Below are 18,724 nucleotides of genomic sequence, written 5' to 3'. Positions count from 1 at the left end.
TTGGACAGTAGATAAGAAATTAAGAACCAAACCAAATTTGTCATTTCACTCAATCTGCAAAACTTGTATTCGGGGAATTCTTAGAAATAAGCATCAGTTATTAAAAAAGACTGAATTACGTCAAAAACTAACAAAAACAACTGTTTGAAAATGCTGTTGCAAAATCGCACTTAAAACTAATCAAAGAACTAATGGAATGCTTTCACTTCTTCACCGAAGTGGACGAGTAGATCCTCCAGCGACATTGGGGAATGATCGTTCTTATCTCTTACCCTAACAGTCACCTGTATACAGCAGGGCATAAAACATGAGTCATGAGCCCCAAAGGTAGATGATATCAATTTCCAGATGAGATAACAGCACCGAAAGACACACATGTGACTACTTTTACATAAAAATGAGAAATATTGCGTATGAAACATGTAGTGCTCAATCAGTCACTAACTGTACTTCACAATATCAAATGGAAATAGAAAGCAATATCAATAGGTTGGGATTCAGAAACAAGGATGGTATGGGAAAATGAGATCCAACATGAAGCCTAGATGTTTTCATAGCATTAGATAGCCAAATCAACTCGGAGATGCACCAAAAAAGGGTAAAATTGAGCATAGAACATACCACTCGATTTTCAGCATCTTTCTCGCCAACTACTAGTATATAGTTGTATTGTGACATCTGAGCTTCTCTTACCTGCAGGGGATGGAAATTACAGACGTCAATCATCAGTTCAAAACTTCAGCAGTTAAAAATATTACTTCTTCTCAGCAACGAACAAAGTGCAACATGACACGATATATGGCAGAGCTTTTCTACTTTTAGTTTCAAGTCTTCAGAAATATGCAGATTAAAAAAATGAGATGCAACACAAGACAACCATCGATGTGAGTGATAAGGGGAAACAGATCTGAGTCATCTGACAGGTGCGAATTCAGTTAGCAAATTCTTCGTTTGAAAATATTCATCATTTTGGTCGGAGGGGCCAAGGTAAAAAAATTTGAATTAAAATTTAAGTCTCAATTAAAACAAAGATATATTCAGAGTGATTGTAGATAAAGTTCTTTGACAATAAATAAATCATATCTCGCGATGCTCCAAGCTCAATCTAACTTTGTTTCACAAGGTAGGGGAGAAAAAAAAGTACACTTTCGTAGCATATTCAAAATCATAGCAGTTGAGAGCATGATCAGGAAAATATCGATTTCTAACTTGAATGCTTTGGGTACACTAGACTTTCGACAGGGAAAGGGCAAAAAGTATAGGCAACGACAAAGCCATTGAACACAAACAGAAATATAGACCTTGTCCATCCACCAACCCTTAAAGCCCTTAAATATATGACTTTTATTTTAGATAAAAAAAATAAGATCTCCACGACCTTGTCCATCCACCAACCCTTAAAGCCCTTTGTTAGGGAATTTGGTAGGAAAAGAAAAGAAATGGTTTTTATTATATTCCCATGTTTGGTTTGACAAATTACATGGGACTTGATAGGAAAGCTCCTTCATAAAATTTTCACTTTCCTTTCCTCTCGAAATTGGAGGAATTTGAGAGGAAAGAGAGACAATCAAACTGCTCTTCTCTTCCCTTCATTTCCTTTCATTAAACCAAACATTGCAAAATAAAATCACTTTCCTTTCCCTTCCCTTCCATTACTTTCTATTCTTTTCCTTTACTGGTATTGAACCAAATAAATTAATGCTTACAAACAGAGAAATATTTTCCAATGTTTGGTTGAGTGAAAGAAAATATATTCACTTTCCTTTCCCTACATGCCATTTTCATAGACCCAATATCAAGAATGAAAACAGCACGAACAAGAAAAGAGGCGCAAATGACAACAATAACTACATCAAAAGAACACTCCATAGAAAAAACTGGTTACCTTTTTGTTGATGGTTTTATCACTTGTATCTACATCGACATGATATCCAGCTTTGTGGATCTGATCACACACCTACAAGCATTTTAAGAAGGTATTTAAAAAATATCCATACATTCTTCTAGCACATAGCAAATTGAGCTACTTTTTTAAATCTGCAGCTACAGGGCACTCCTTGTAAGTCGTGATGTATAACTGATGCTGTCAAACAAGCAAAATAAGCACCTACAGAAAAATAAATACGGAGTAACAGTGATGAGCATCGTATCATCTCATTACCTCATGAGCATAAGCTGAAGATTTTTCTGAGACGGTGCATACAATTGCTTGACGCGGACTAAGCCAAAAAGGCCATTTACCCTTAAAGTGCTCCAAAAGAATTGCAAACATACGTTCCACAGAGCCAAGGATGGCTCTATGGATAATCACAGGTCGTTCCCTTTTAGCTTCATCTTCTGCAGAGTAGGACAGATCAAATCGCGAGGGGAGTTGAAAATCCAACTGCAATAAGTTACATAGTGTCAAACATTACCATCCAGGATACCAGTTTTCTGCAATAATCTGAAAGTGAAACACAACAAACCTGCAATGTTGCACACTGGAATTTCCTCTTTAAGGCATCAGAAACACTGATATCTATCTTTGGGCCGTAAAATGCACCATCTCCTTCATTTAGCTATACCATATGGTACATGAACACATATTTATCAGTATAACATGGATGCACATGCAGTAATGACAAAAACAGAGACAACACTAGCCCTTCAACTAACAAAATACAACATATTTTCTCGGTTGCCATCAATTTTTCCTTCTCATGATGAACATACATTCTTCTATATTCATATTGGAAAACAAAATGGTATGCACCACATCACAAGAGAAAAGACCTCACTCGTGAGATTATTATGATTTACCAAGCCAACCCATTCGTCATTGGTAATGTTGATAAGAAAAGTGGGAAGCAAAAGTTGCTGAAGACAAAACAGGCAGTGAAGATGCAAATACCAAAGATGATGCTAACTCAGAAACTAAAGTTCAAAAAAAAAAAAAAAAACTTGAACCAGAAAACAGAGTCCCACGTCTGTAAAGCTCTGAGAATTTATAAAAGAAAACTATTTCCTTGATTTATATTCAATTGGGCTGCTGTAAAAAGTATAGTTTGGGCCTAAGAACTAAGAAGTTGGCTTTGCTTTAATTGGGCTGAACTGTTCAATTAATACAAAGTATCTTTTGCTTGAGCATTTGCGTGTTAAGATAAGTCTCGAGTCGATCTTGAATTGAGCCTTGAGCCGAGCCCAAGCTCACCATTTTTTCGTGCTCGAGTCGAGCCTACTCAGGTTCCGTCTCGGCACAGCTCGTTAATACCCCTACTTCCGGTGATACTTTAATAGTTTAATACCCAGTCCACTATGCAGCACACTATCTACAATAATGATAGATTGATAGTTCATTGAATATTTGATACAGCTGCACTAGAGATAAAACAGAAAATTTCCAAAATTATAGCATACTTGCAAATAAAACACGAAGTCTTGGTGAAAATGAACACCCTCTTTTATATCTTAATTTACCAAAGGGTTTTCATAAATGGGGGAAATAATTAGTTAATGAAAACATTAAGAAGTTCAATACGTCAAAATGTACAAATTTTGAAGGGCATTGACATCATTATACAAGAGAAATGAATTCCTTCCATATAATCAAGTTCAAGTCATGATACTGTCTCAGTGCAAGACAAATTACAAGTTGAATTGAAGCACTATTATGTTAAAAAATAGTTCAATAACAGAAAACAAAGGTCACATATTCTTTAAACTTTTTCTTTGAATGGACGGGGAATAAAAGCATTCAAGGCTTTGAATAGGAAAAAAGGAATTAACTGGAAGGACGGAATTTTACCTGCCATGGCTTGCCAAACTCATTTAAAGCTTCTGTAAGTGCAGCCTCGGCCTTCTCCCAAGTCTCTTTTTCTCCTAGGTAGTTCTCTGGTCTCTATGTAAAAGAATAGTTAAAAGTAATTAATATATACATATATATAAAAGAAAAAAACATGCATAATCAATTGTCTAAAACCAGTGAAGGATACAAAGAACACAGTTTGATCAATTGTCTACATATACAGCACAAAGTACAATGTGGTATCGGTATTGTATAAATATACAGTTTGATCAATTGTCTAACTGGTCTTGTTTTCGTCGCGCACTCAAACAGACTCAGGTCACTTGGTTAAGTAATGAACTCTAGTATAATCTAGGTGCCTACCTTTGTTATAAAAATGACAGCAAGACGTACACCAAGATAACAATGAAAAAAACTATGACCACAAATATTCCTCCACATAACTTCCAAAATGTACAGCATCCAAACAAACATAAGCCTACACACCCTAGTGCATAAAATCACGAATGAAGGTATTACAAGTGCAAAATACATAACTAAGTATAGGGATTAGAACACATACAAACAGAATCAGGTCATTAGGGGTAAATAAGCTAACTGACAGTGTCTTTTGGAGGAAAAACCGTTAATCCGGGGAAAGAGAACAGTGTTGGCATGCATTGTTTGACCCAAAAACGAACAGTGAATAAAACTCTCCCACTAACTCTCAAATAGTGCTTACAGGTCTGATTAGTTTCAGAAAGTTTGACGGTGGAGTTGATCACTGTGGCACAGTCGATTGTAAATGCTAGGCCATTTCTTTTCAACTAAATAAAAAGGTTGGTTCAGATTGAAGAATTTCACCTAGAACAGGGCAGTCATCCATTACTCTCTTCAGTGAGGGAGAAAAAGGAAGACGTAGAAAAGGTTTCTACATGTGTCTTTTGGAGGAAATAAGCTAACTGACAGTGTCTTTTGGAGGAAAAACCGTTAATCCGGGGAAAGAGAACAGTGTTGGCATGCATTGTTTGACCCAAAAACGAACAGTGAATAAAACTCTCCCACTAACTCTCAAATAGTGCTTACAGGTCTGATTAGTTTCAGAAAGTTTGACGGTGGAGTTGATCACTGTGGCACAGTCGATTGTAAATGCTAGGCCATTTCTTTTCAACTAAATAAAAAGGTTGGTTCAGATTGAAGAATTTCACCTAGAACAGGGCAGTCATCCATTACTCTCTTCAGTGAGGGAGAAAAAGGAAGACGTAGAAAAGGTTTCTACATGGGATCGAGTTCAAGTCAGTGAACACCAAGGGACGATAACTATAGCAATCTCTCAAACTTATTCAACGAGGAAAATTTGAAAAAGAAGTGTAAAATTTAAAATCAGGATTAACTGTAAGTCTATGACAGTCACAAGTCTAAAAAAGGCTCGAAAAGAAATAAATAATTTCTTAGTGGCACCAGTTCTTCACCTCTTATGAGGACAATTTTTCTTTTCGGGGGCGTTTGGTTCACAACCTTCACAATGTGATGCTAGTAACTTATCATCCACTGTGAAAACCTCCTTTTACACACCATCTTTCTCAATATGGTCTCACCATCTAGTTTACACAAGTGCAACACAAGTAACAAGGATGATTTCACCTTGCACAAGAAAAATGCGAGGTTCCTATAGATACGAAAATGAGGTAATCTGAGGCCAAGTTCTAGAAAAATGACCCAGGGAGCAATAGATGTTTGTCTACAAAGAGATTAGAACAGGCCCAAAACAGTTCAACGTTAGCGAACAGAGCCAAACTCACTGCAAATTTTTAGACTTACAGGAAGAAAAACAAGAATATAGTTGACTGCATCTACATGGCAGCAGGATAGATTCATCAAGAAAGGACCTAGCGAAATTTCTTACTCAGCAAACGGGAATCAGAATTTATCAGTAAATTTTAATACTCGGAAAAAAAGAAAAAGAAACCCTGCTTGACGCCTCCTACAAGAGGAAATCAATCACGCATACGAAAAGCTATATGTACTCAAAGGTCTCGAACCCATACCAGCAATTTTATGGGGTCAACATCAGCGATAACTATCAAATAAACGTGGAAAACATACACCCCCCCCCCCCCCCCCCCCCCCCACAACCTATCCTTTCAGATTTTGGTAATTTGAGAAAATGTGTATCACGTGTATGTAAAGGCATTAAGCTGAGAAACGATCAGCATAAAAACAAAAATCAATAGGACTGAATCAGGAAATCATCTTGGAACATTGTTATATTTACTGATGAAAGAAAGTATGACAAAGGAAATAAGAGAAAATTCTCATACAGTTGACAGCTTTAGCTCGAAGGTAAATCCAAATTTGTCATACACATAGTTGATAAAATCTAGTGCAGCCCTGACTTCATCTTTCACCTGAACATTGACAAACACGAGATAGTTATTCAGGACATATGCAAAAGTAACAGAATTAGTTCCAGTCATAAGCAGATCCAACTTACTTGGCCCTCCCTGCAGAAGATATGAGCATCATCCTGAAATAGTTGTGAACTTCAACTTGTGAAAACAAATTCAATTGGCCCACATGATATTATGAAGGATTCGGGAGGGGGGATATGGAAACATTACAGCCCTGAGCATATAATCTATGAGAAACCACCCAGCTTAGCGACTTGCAAAGAAGAATTGGTTATACCCTATAACATGCAATTAAGTGATTTTCAGCTCATTGGAAATATTTTAATCTTGTCCATATTCTTCTTCCTGGTTTTCTTAGAGTATTTCGTACTCGATCCCCTTTTATAGAGAGATTTTCCAGTCCGGGAACTCAGTCACTTCACCCTGACACCATAAAGTTGCATAATAGTATAACATTACATACCTGCTGGAATCTCCTAACACGAGTTAATCCCGTGAGCGCACCACTAGCCTCATTCCTGTGCAGTACCCCAAAATCAGCAAAGCGAAGAGGAAGTTCTGCATTTGGTTAAAAGTGTTAGGTAGAACACCAAATCAGAAGTCACAAGATGATACTCTGTAAGAAAGTTTGTAAGAAGCAGAAGAAAGTCCTTTGTCATTTCACTGAGGACGAGATCACATAATAGAAAATACAATACAAAAGCAAAATATTTCTCACTATAGTTTCTTAATATGGCCACTTTTGTGAAAACTAATTATAAGTGTAATTTGGAAGCAATCAAGCAAAGGATAGATTCCAACTAATTGTACGGAACGCCAAACAAGATTAAATCCAACAATCTCTATAGCATATCGCCAATAAGAAGTGAGTACCTCTGTATGAACGCACTCTATGATCGAACATCAAACAATGACCAGGGCAGTTCATTGGCTTAAGCCCAAACTCTTGTTTTTCAATCTGCAAGAGGAAGAATTAGCCAAAACACTAATTTGGAGAATCCCTGACATCTCATTACATAAAAGAAGACAAGATCCAAACTAGATAAATCAACAGAACTTTTTTTCTCCTTCACAGTGGCAACACTTTATACTTGCATAGAATCCGCCCATTATAGCAGAACTAGTGACTCTAGTATCAGCTATTAGAGTAGTTGTGAGTTATTTAAGTAGGTGTTAATAGTGAGTAATTTCCTCTCTTGTTTGAGGAAATAAAGTATTCATACTAGTACGACTGGTCATTGTGTTGGCTGATTGCTATGGCACACCTATTTTCTTATTAATCAAGCTTTTAAATAAATTGTTGGTAATCAATTACTTCCTCAATTATTTTATGATTGCACCAATTGGGTTGGGCACAAAGATTAAGAAAGAGAGTATATATCAAAAGTGCCCAAAATATGTGCAAGGGTGGAATGGGTATTTTTAGGGTGAACACGTGAAAAAGCATATGAAAGCATACTATAAAAGGAAATGGTGCAATTAATATGCAACTTCCAAGTAAGGCAAATGGTGCAATTATAATAAAAGCGGAGGAAATATATATTTCTGTAGACAACCACCCATCTCCCTCTCGAAAAAGAGGTGGGTACACCAAAGGTTGGAGGGAGGAAACATTAACCAATAAAACACCTAAAGAAATTCATAATTTTAACCTAGTGATATTTAAGAATCAGGAGAATGACCATATGAAACAAGCATTAAAACAAAGCCATTTAATTAAGTCACATAAAGGTTTTTCAACTTGCATTTAAGGAAAAGTCGTAACGAGTGTTCTTAAAATCGTCATAGACCACTCAGTACAACATCGACCATTATAATATGTTACTAAATTTGTTATGGGCATAAATATTTTAGCCTATTGATATAAATACATAAGAAACTTTCAATTCCTAAACGTAATCTCTACAGATGCCTAGCATCTCTTATTTATTTTGAAAATTCCAAGATGGGTGCCAGAAATTGTTTTTTTATAATGAAATTGCCACTGTCGTTTTATAATAGTATCAGATTATTATCGCGATCACAGCTGCAATAATGTTTTTCTAAATATTACTCCCTCCTTCCCGGAATACTTGACCTGTTTTCCTTATCGGGCCGTCCCTTAATACTTGACCTGTTTCTAAAAATGGAAATATTCTAACAATATTATATTATTTCTCACTCCACCCCTATTAACCCACATACCCCCTACTCCATACAAAAAATAATTAAAAATTCAACCCCTACTCTCCCCCAACCCCACCCCTTTACACATTTCCCACTAACTACATTAAAATAATACTCCACTATCAACTACTACCTATTAAATTAAATAAGTCAATTCAAATCCCTTAAACTCTGTGCCGGTCAAACCGGGTCGAGTATTCCGGGACGGAGGGAGTATTAATCTTATGGTGTTGGAAAAGGTGTAAAGCTTAACAAACATAAACAGTGAACAAGTGAACATTTACACTGATAAACATTTTGTTGGGTTATTAAGGGAAAAAACTAGCAAAAACCCACCCAAAAAAGGGAAGGCTAAAGCTGGGCTGGGAAGAGGTACAAAGAGCAAAAGCTTAATACTAATCCACGCCTTTCACTAATTAGCTTCTCATCTTCCAATAGGGAAAGATGACATGACCTAGTGAGATTGGTCGTTTTTCAAAAGCTACTTTGTCTAGTCTCTAAACAGGGACAACCAATATGGATCTAGTGGGGCTAGTCATGATTCTTCAAAATCCACCTTGCTCACTACAGACAGCATATGACTTGTAATCTTCAACACATCTATTTAGCAAAATAACTCAATCAGGTATAGAACGTGGCAAGAATACAAGCTTAAAAGAAGTATTTTCCCATCTAACAAGCAAAATCCATGACTTATCTTTCCATGCACTGTTCATAAACAATTTCTCAATGGAAGTTTGTCTTTATTAAGTAGGTTGATCTCGTTAGAGGCATTTTGTTCCCTTGGAAAGATGACGGGAAAAAAACATTCAATTTCAAATATCTTAAATCAGCTAATGCTTTGATAAACAGAAGACTGGCATAGGAAAAAGATTTCTATACAAATATCAGATTATGATCACCAATTCACCATCTTTATTGTATCGTCTTTAAAGTCCAAGGATCATGATCTTTGAATTGTTTATGTGCATATACATCATATGAAATAACATATCTGTATAGCAAGTACCAGCTTGGCAAGTTTACTAACCATCATACTTGGGTCATAGTTACACAAATTACTAACATTCACAAGTTGAAGGCTCGAAGGTAGTGCAAAACTCAAAATTGAGAATTGTTTATGTGCATATACATATTATGAAATAACATATCTGTATAGCAAGTACCAGCTTGGCAAGTTTACTAACCATCATACTTGGGTCATAGTTACACAAATTACTAGCATTCACAAGTTGAAGGCTCGAAGGTAGTGCAAAACTCAAAATTGTGAAATAATCTCAACTTTCTTTCTTTGATTGACCAAATATTTTGAAGTGGTACAAATACAGGACATTTATATTTACATTGAAGCATTTGTACCAAGGGTCCCCACTGCTCTCGATAAGAGAATATTGATTACCCTTTTGTGCCAAAGACTCGCTTCTCCTTCTGTGTGTTTATACAGGAACATTATGAAAAAATTCTCATATTGGAATTATACGACCCAACTCAACTGATAGTCAGATAGCTTTCTGGGCTTCTGGCACACTAAATAGAGTAGCGTCATTCTACCATGAAAGATGACCAAACCCCAGAAGTTAATTAACTTCAACACAAAACATGGATGTGAAGAACTGCTCACCTCTAACACAAACATGTTCTCCTTGTAGTTTGCAGCATGCCCAGATGTTTCCCAGAGTTGCATATTGTAGATATTTGGACTAATTACCTAATATCAGGATGAAATCATTAGGCCCAATCAGAAACATAGAATGACAAATGATGAACATGAAACTAAGTTAATCCAACCTCCTCATAGCCTCTATTCTTATACTCACTTCGAATAAAATCCATCAATTTATTGTATATGCGGGCACCAAGTGGAAGAAAAAACCAGCTTCCTGGGCTGAAATTCAGAAGAGATAAAGTAGTCATTACGGGCCACTTCAACTATCATCAAATCAGTGCCATCCTTTCTGCATACCTGAGAGGGTGACAAAAGAAAAGCTCCTGTTTTACACCCAATATTCTGTGATCGTATTTTTTAGCTTCCTCCAGCTGCCTAAGATATTCCTGATGAAAAAGAAAATTAGAACCATTATACTATTATAGTACTAGAAGAATCTAGAACAATGCACACCATCCCGACCTAAACAACTCTACCTACCATCAAATAAGGCAAAAACTAATCATCCAGTAAAAATGTGGAATTGTACCATTTGCCCAAGAAACTCCTCACCAACACCCTCTCGCCCAGACACCACAAAAAGAGGTACTAAAGAAATAAAGCTTGTATGCTCTAAATCACCAAACATGTTACTAAAGAAGCTACTGCAAGATTTTTTAGCAAAGGACAGTGCAGTGATCCAGCGACAAATGTGCTGCATAATCATTTCACAGGTACAGAATGCCACCAGAGTACAAGCCCAAAAATAAAAATGAACATGCAAAAGTAACAGCAACTATCAACAAATACCTTCAAACGTTTTGAATCAGGATAAGAAATTCCATAGACCCTTTGCAAGCTTTCACGATTTTTGTCACCCCTCCAATAAGCAGATGAAGCCTGATCAATTAAGAGAAACTCTTAAGAAACAAGAATCTCGACAAGCAAAATTTTATCAAAACAATAACTAGTTTAGCATTACCTTCAAGCAACTTAACGCTTTGGCAAAGGATGTATTAGGTATATGGGGCCCACGACAAAGATCAACCAAAGGACCACATCTATATACTGTTATAGTTTTATCTTCAGGTAGATCATTGATGATTTCGACCTAAAACATACATAAAGCAACCACAAATATAAAGAAAAGAGTGAATAGGAAAGGTTCTGAAAATGATTATTCATGAGACCTCCCTACCAACAAGCTCAACCCTACCCTCCCCCCCCAAAAAAAAATACACATAAAGCTTGCCTTGAATTGATTATCAGAAAATATCTCAAGTGCCTGTTGTCTTGACACTTCAATTCTCTCAAATGGTTGTTTCTCCTGCAATTATAAGAAATAAGAAAACATGAATCAAATATTACAAACAGAAAAAGTAAAAAACACTACTAGTAAGCAACCATGTCTAAAAGAGATAGTAAGTGCATAACAGAACAAATCTCACAAAACACCAACTAAAATACAATGCACATAATTAATCGTAAAAAATTGAAAAAGTATGAGCCAATCAAAACAAGTAAGTATATTGGTGAGGCAAGGTTGGGAGCATTTGGATTCTCTATGGTTCTTTGGAGGTTCCAGTCCTTGCTAATATTATAAAAGGTGGCATAGTCAAATAATCAAGGGCTCTGAATTATTTGCCTTTTCTTTCTACACGTGTTCCCTTCAACCCACACCACTTGGCACCTCAGCAACTATGTTCTCTTCAAAATCTTCTACTGGCACACTCTAAAATTAAAATCTTTTAATTTCAAATGAGAACTACAACCTGAAATTATTTTCAGATTGTTCAACTGGTTCTACACATAGTTATTTTCCGACAATCTATCGAGGATCAACAGAAGATTTAAGAGTGGAAGGAAATTAATTTTTCACCCATCACTAACCTTTGGTGCTCTTTATTATTTTAGGTTCTACTGTTGTTATTGATTCATGGTAGAGTTTCACCCCTTCACCAAAAGGGTTAACTAAGTCCTCTTATTCAGGGTTTTCTTTTAATTTTGGTAGCAACCGCAGAAATTTCTACAAAAGGTTGTAGTTGTCTGTTTGAGTGATGGTGAAGGGACAAAAGTTAGCGAAGGAAGAAGAGACAGACATATCTATATTTTAAATTACGGAGGAAGGGAGTTGAACAAAACCTCAACCATCTATTACAGACAGTAGACATGTGCAAGTGCAAAGTTTGACTGAACCTCCAGTTCCTTTTAGGATCCCTACCCAGTTTGAAACCCCTAATCAATTACAGAATATGAAAAGAAAAGATACAGAAACATCAATAGCAATTAACAGATTAACAAATCACAATTCAACATTCAACATTTGCACTGCTAATTTCCTTGGACAGAATTACAGATCATCTATGAGTCAGATTATTGCAAGTAACTATCAACTACAAAGTACTAAGGGTTCAGCAGCAAAGTATTATGGCTTAAGAAAAGTTATACCGTAACAGCTTTTGCTGCCGCTGCTTCTATCCGTTTGAAGTGATCCTCATTCAAGCTCATTTCTCCATAAAATGCATCATAAAAGAATCCCTGTCCAGTAAGTTGGAAATGTCAGAAACGGTGGTAGACAGATAGACAAAGGCTTGGAGATGTATTAGGGTAAAATCATCATACATAACAAAGAAAATAAACAAAATAGCGTTATGGAAATATAAAGGTGATAAACTCAATTGTTTATGTGCAAAATAATATTGAAAGGGGGAGTAATATTCCAACTACACGAATATCACATAGTGCATTTAAGAACTATGTGAAGTCAGTCTACAGACGCATAAGCATTATCATGTGGGTCTGTTGATAGACGTGAAAGATCCCCAAATATTACATCCAAAGCAAATTTAAAAACACGGTTACACAACAATGAAAACCAGCATATTTTGTTTTATGTTTACACAACCATCTCCATATTCAACCAATCTACCAAGTTCTTAACTGCTAATAAAATGCCATTTTTCCAAAAACAAGGCTAAATAAACCCAGTGTCATTTTCCAAAATTTCTGCTAAAACCCAAATTCAATACTCCAATACTCCAATGTTTAACAATACTCCAATGTTAAGCATACTGAAGCTTGGTCATCTGCAGAAATATAGCTTCTCTCTAGACATATACAACATATATATGTCTTAAGACGGCTTGTATAACATATATAAGTCAGGCTGCTTAAATAGCTCAGTTATACAAAAAGCAGCTTATATAACATCAATAACTCAGGCTGTTAAAATAGCTCAGTTGGACTATGGACTTGAACTTCCTTCCCCATCACATTATAGTTGTTTGTATTAAAAGTATATAAGGCCAACCTCCTGTATAACTCCATACAGAGAGAATGTAACTCTCATTTCTCATTGCCTCTCTCGGTAGATTTATCTTGTTTCTCCATTTCTTCTCTAGATATATTTATCTTGTTTCTCCATTTCTTCTTCAATTTCCTCTGTTCTTAACATTGGAGTTGAGCACTAAGGATTCGTACCACCACCACCAACACCAACCCCCTTTCCCACAAGAAATCAACCATTACATACAATGATACAAAGACTACGTTTGACTAATCTTCGATCCTCTAGTACTGACAGCAAGATCAAAATTTCTACACACTAAAGCACCTATTCCACATCCTTTTTTTGTTTCTACTCTTGATGAGCTGCCCATTATTAGCAAGACACTGAGTTATCTTTGTCTGATGTGTTAACTGTTCAAGAGTGTTCTTATAAGAACAGTTTGATCCTAAACGGATAGAAATTTCGAGAAAGGAAAGGGAGGCTATACAGCACAACATCCTAAGCGAAAACAACCTTCTCCTTAAGAGGTACCTTCACCTTCCAAATGAAAGACATAAGGCAAAGATACTTGCTAGAAGTTAGCACAACCCAGTATTTACTTTACCACACAATGGGCCTAAAAGTCATGCTTGTTGAGCATGATTTACATATTAAACTTGATGACATATAGTACAATTATATAAGGAAACCAAATGGCTTTGACGTAATAAGGAGAAAGATAGCAAAGCACTTACAATTGTATCCACACCTCTCTATGGAGGTGTGGATCTACATTGGCCTCCACGTCCATTTTTGGTACACCCCTTTAAACCTCTTACTCCCTCAATACTTCCACCTTTCAACTCACTCTTGCTTTACCACATTTATCTTATAGACATCCACCTTTTTACTCACTCTATCGACTTTTTCTTACACTCACCCACCTTTTCAAAAAAATTCTTTATCTACGTATCCACTAGTATGATAAAAATAAAAAATAAAACTAAAAAAACAGAGGTAGTATTATATTTAGTAATACAGGTATATATTTTAAGTGTAATGATTAAATATAGTATACGCTAATATTGTATATGCCCATTACAGTATATGGACCATTCAATGGCACTAATCCATAGTATGCTAATTTAGGGAAAATAACTGGTTAGCATCATGGTCCAAATCAGTGTTTAGTAAATAAGAATTTAACCTACTCCATATTTAATAATCACATGGCATATTAACAAGGGATTAATATTATACGTAATAGGTCCTACATGGACCTACTAAGAAAATGTTTTAAAATTTACATTGTTTAACATGACCTTAGAACACCATCATCTTTGACCCTTGGTGAAGTGTAAACTAATTTATCTCTCATCATTCAGCTTCTCCCATTTCATTTTCCACTAACTTGACTTACATCTTACTTCAACCCCTATTTTTCGTTACAATCTTGACCCGAGGTACCACTCTCTTTCACCTACTTTTTACATATACCTAACCTCGGATTCTCTCTCATACTCAATTACTAATTTAACAACTTATAAGTTTTTTATTGAATTTAAAATCAATGAATATAAAAATAATATTGTTTTGTGAATCAATATTATTTCTATTAATTACACTATAAGAATATTATTATTTATATACTAAATCTAAATAACATTAGTTAAACATAAAAATCAGGAAAAATAATACTCGGACAGCCCAAAGTAACCCCAAAAGAATCTAAAACATATTTGCTAGCTTCCCGTGATTGCCAAGGGGTCAGATATTAACAGCAATGCAAGTTAACATTGTAAGTTTCTAGAAAGGTCAACTACCACTTGACAACAAGCAACAGTCAAGGTTGTTGATGCTCTAATGAACTAGGAGTATAAGAATATTTATTGATATTTCACCAACATTACACCTATTGGCTATAATACACTACGGAGTACTTCTCGGGTGTATATATTGCGTTTTTGAGATCGCTATGGGAGGTCTTAAGTGAATGGTGAACCCAAGATTTTGGTGGACCATATTCAAGCAAGATAAGTTCATATACAGCCCTCCATAGACCATATATTTCTAATTCTAGCTAAGATCTTATCTTGAAGTCCATCAACACGACGCAACTCATGTTGTTCAACACTTCAATAAGTTATCTATAGAGAATCACAATAATGACATTACCAATATTGACTAGATTTAACAGCTTAGCCTCTACAATGACAGTGATTACTGAGATAGACCATGGAGATTATTTAGAAGTACATGTACAACTATCTATCATGTTTATCTTTTCACTTCCTACTCTCCTAGTCTCATGGTGGGCGATGAAGGTAGTAGCCGTAGATGCACTGTCAAAATATTCAGTTTCCACAAAAGAGCATTGACTAATTTTAATTGAAAATATTATTCAAGGACGGCCAATTAGAAGTTTCTCTCTATCCAACTAGTGCAAAAAATTACTCTATAAGAAAGAATAACACAACAATTAGGATTCAAGAGATGAACACCATATTAATCATCCTAGTTTGAGACAATGAAGATGTGAAGCATAGACGCATAGTAACTCTGCACAAAGTTGTTAAAGTAGCTCATAAACCAGGCAACCCTCCTCTAGATGAATGAGTAAACCTGAATTTCATTTCTCATTTCTTTTCCTCACATTTTCTTGTTGATTCCATGATGAGATGTCAATTGATTTACATATTCACATCCCATTCCTCATTCGTAATAAATTCCTGGCTACATTCATAGTTTATGTGCATTTACCTTACTTTTTGTTTTACTCTACATCATTTGTCACTTCAATTATCAATGCGCATAAACTTCAAAAGTCAATGGACCAATACAAAAGCAGAAAACATAAAACTCACCTCACCACGAGTAGTACACGGTCCAATGCAAAGCTTGCATCCATACTCCGTCTCTAGAGCCTACAAAACAAACAAATCACAATAAACCAAAACACAATCAATCATTCCAAAACGAACACCACAATTTAGGAAAAACTCATTCTTTTGAAAAGAAAAAAAAAGGGAGAGCCTGAAGTTTACCTGACCGAGAATGTGAGCACTGGAATGCCAAAAAGTATCTCTGCCTTCATCGGTATCAAAGTTATACAGCTTCAAATCACAGTCATCCTCAAGAGGCCTGTACATATCCCATAGAACACTGTTAACCTTAGAAATCAACGAATTCGAAGCCAGACCCTTCGAAATCTGCGCGGCAATGTCGAATGGAGTTGTAATCCATTTTTTTCCTTCCTTCACATTTCCATCCGGCAATGTAATCCTTCAAAAACACACAAAAATCAGTCAAAAATCATCTGAGGATAGAGAAAATGAACGAGAGAGAGAAGAGGAAGGAGGACGGAACTTGATGAGGTCGCCGGAAAGGGAAAGACGATCGAGAGCTTGCTGAGCTTTAATGGACTCGAATTGAGCGATTCGCTTAGGGATGACTGCTGCGAGGTAAGCATCGTCCTTCGGCTGAACGATAGGGCTTGGCTTACTGTTCGGAGCTTTATCGCCGCCGGCCATGAAAGCGCTGCAGAATGGCGGCGAGGAGAGGAGAGACTGGGGAGAGAAAATGGGGTAGGAGTGAAGAGAAAATGGAGGTTTTAGGAGAGGAGGATTTGGTATGGAGAATCCGATACGAGAGAGTGTATGCCAATATGTGAAATGAAGAATCCGATACGAGAGAGTGTAAGCCAGGGGCCAGGGCCCGATGCCGGCCGGGCACACGGATACGTACGAGTGATATTGTAATATTGGCCCGGACGATGTCTCGGGTATTTATATGATTTTAAAATTAATTTTTAAAAACTTCACTTAACTGGATAAATTTTTTTTATCACCTAAAAAAATCAAAAATTTAATTTTTACCTCCTAAAAAATTAAAACTTGTTTTTTAACACCTGAAAAAAAAGAAAAAAAATTATGAAATTGTTATGCGGGGCTTACTAATTCAATTTTCCTCCAATTTTATGAACTCCCTCTGCTATTTTCTTTAACTCCTTTACCCTCCTCTCTTCATTTCCATTGAATTTTGTTAATTTTGTGAATCAATGAGAGAAAAAATCACGTGAATTCATAAAAAGAATAAAAAATGGGAAAAGAATGGAGTTAAATACATAAAATCATGGAAGAAGAGAACATATTAGATATATTACCGTTAGAGTGTCCCTCCACATAATGTTTTTATTTATTTTTTCATTTTTAGGTGGTAAAAAACAAGTTTTAAATAACTTTTTTAGGTGGTAAAAAATAATTTTTTTGATTTTTTTAGGTGGTAAAAAATAATTTGTCTTTATATATAATGTAAGTTTCATTATACGGAGAATTACTTATGTAGATAATTTAAATTGGTTAGCATAGTACTCCGCAATTTACTTCATTTGTATAAATTTTCATTTTTGTGTACTTCACTTATAGGTAATACAGAGTACCTTATAAGAAATACAAATTGTACATTGGGTTACAAAACTTTTAGGAGGAATATATTGAGCCAAGTAAAAAGTACAAAGTATTTTTTTTCCTATTTGCTAACTATAAGCTACATAAAAAATTGGAGTATGTAAGGGTAAATCAGTAAAAAAAAAAAAACATTATTCCTTAGTGAAATTTGATTTTTTCAAATAAAGATTTTAGAGACAATGCGGTAATTTTACTGTTCTAAAGTGAGAGTTCTTGATTTTAGATGTGTTTATGATTCATACGGATATGATTAACATCATATTTCATCAATGGAGAATACATCGACGTACGTTATTATATAGATTTGATTAAAACATATACACATTGCATATCAGCATATGGCATTATTAGCTAAAAACCAAGGATAACGATTGTCACGACCCTAGCTAATTCTTCACCCCATAATTATATTCTTTAAGGGCACGCTTGGATTGGGTGTAATGGATTATGGGGGTAATAAAAGTCAAACCACCATAATAAAAGGACAATGAAGGTGAATTGAGGTGGTTGCAAGGAGGTTGGTGTGGTGGTATTGTGATGAGAAGTTGTGGTAGTGGTGGTGTTGTGAGGAGAAGGGAGGAGGGGGGAAGTAATTACCCCCAAATGAGGGTAATAATCACCCTAGTGGGATGGTGGGTAACTACTCCCCCCATGATGAGGGTATTTGTTCCCCCTTCCCTTTTATTTTTTTCTTGCCAACACTAGCTTGTTCCCTTTGCCACCACTTCATCCCCTCATTATCACCTTCAATTGCCTTAGTTTGACTTTTATTACCCCTTTAATATATTACCCTTAATCCAAGCATGCCCTAAAAAGCACGTGGTAAGTGATAAGATAATATCATTTGATTGAGTGGTACGTATTGATGATAACCTCTATATAAAAAGGGTGCCTCTGCCCAATGTTGATTATCAACCAAAAGTAAAACTGTTAAGATATGTTAAGATATTAGATATTATTCTGTGAATATTCTGTAGAGTCCTAACTATGGTAAGTTACCTAATG

At 35.7% G+C, this 18,724-nt stretch overlaps 1 protein-coding gene across 1 annotated transcript; it reads right to left on the bottom strand.

Annotated features, from left to right (window-relative positions):
• Positions 1-12: 12 nt before the first annotated feature.
• LOC110782185 (threonine--tRNA ligase, mitochondrial 1-like) lies at positions 13-16,928 on the bottom strand. Its single transcript, XM_021986312.2, has 20 exons — positions 16,620-16,928; positions 16,298-16,535; positions 16,118-16,177; positions 12,434-12,523; positions 11,238-11,312; positions 10,968-11,096; positions 10,796-10,885; positions 10,304-10,392; positions 10,129-10,225; positions 9,962-10,048; positions 7,048-7,132; positions 6,638-6,732; positions 6,258-6,290; positions 6,085-6,171; positions 3,785-3,877; positions 2,466-2,558; positions 2,162-2,383; positions 1,886-1,957; positions 622-693; positions 13-284 (listed from the first exon to the last, which is right to left on the bottom strand). The coding sequence occupies exons 1-20, from the start codon at positions 16,781-16,783 to the stop codon at positions 189-191; spliced, it is 2,067 nt and encodes a 688-aa protein (XP_021842004.1). The 5' UTR covers positions 16,784-16,928; the 3' UTR covers positions 13-188.
• Between the last annotated feature and the right edge of the window lie 1,796 nt (positions 16,929-18,724).

This window comes from Spinacia oleracea, chromosome 2 (genome assembly GCF_020520425.1).
Source record: "Spinacia oleracea cultivar Varoflay chromosome 2, BTI_SOV_V1, whole genome shotgun sequence".
NCBI lineage: Eukaryota > Viridiplantae > Streptophyta > Magnoliopsida > Caryophyllales > Amaranthaceae > Spinacia > Spinacia oleracea.
The sequence above is the reverse complement of the archived record's forward strand: the minus strand, read 5'-3'. Positions and strand labels throughout refer to the sequence as shown.

Coding starts and splice junctions, on each gene's coding strand:
- LOC110782185 (XM_021986312.2), bottom strand. CDS start 16,783: ATGGCCGGCGGCGATAAAGCTCCGAACAGTAAGCCAAGCCCTATCGTT. Junction 10,226..10,303: donor TTCTTTTGTCACCCTCTCAG/GTATGCAGAAAG, acceptor TCTGAATTTCAG/CCCAGGAAGCTGGTTTTTTC. Junction 6,733..7,047: donor TAGAGTGCGTTCATACAGAG/GTACTCACTTCT, acceptor AACCAAATGCAG/AACTTCCTCTTCGCTTTGCT.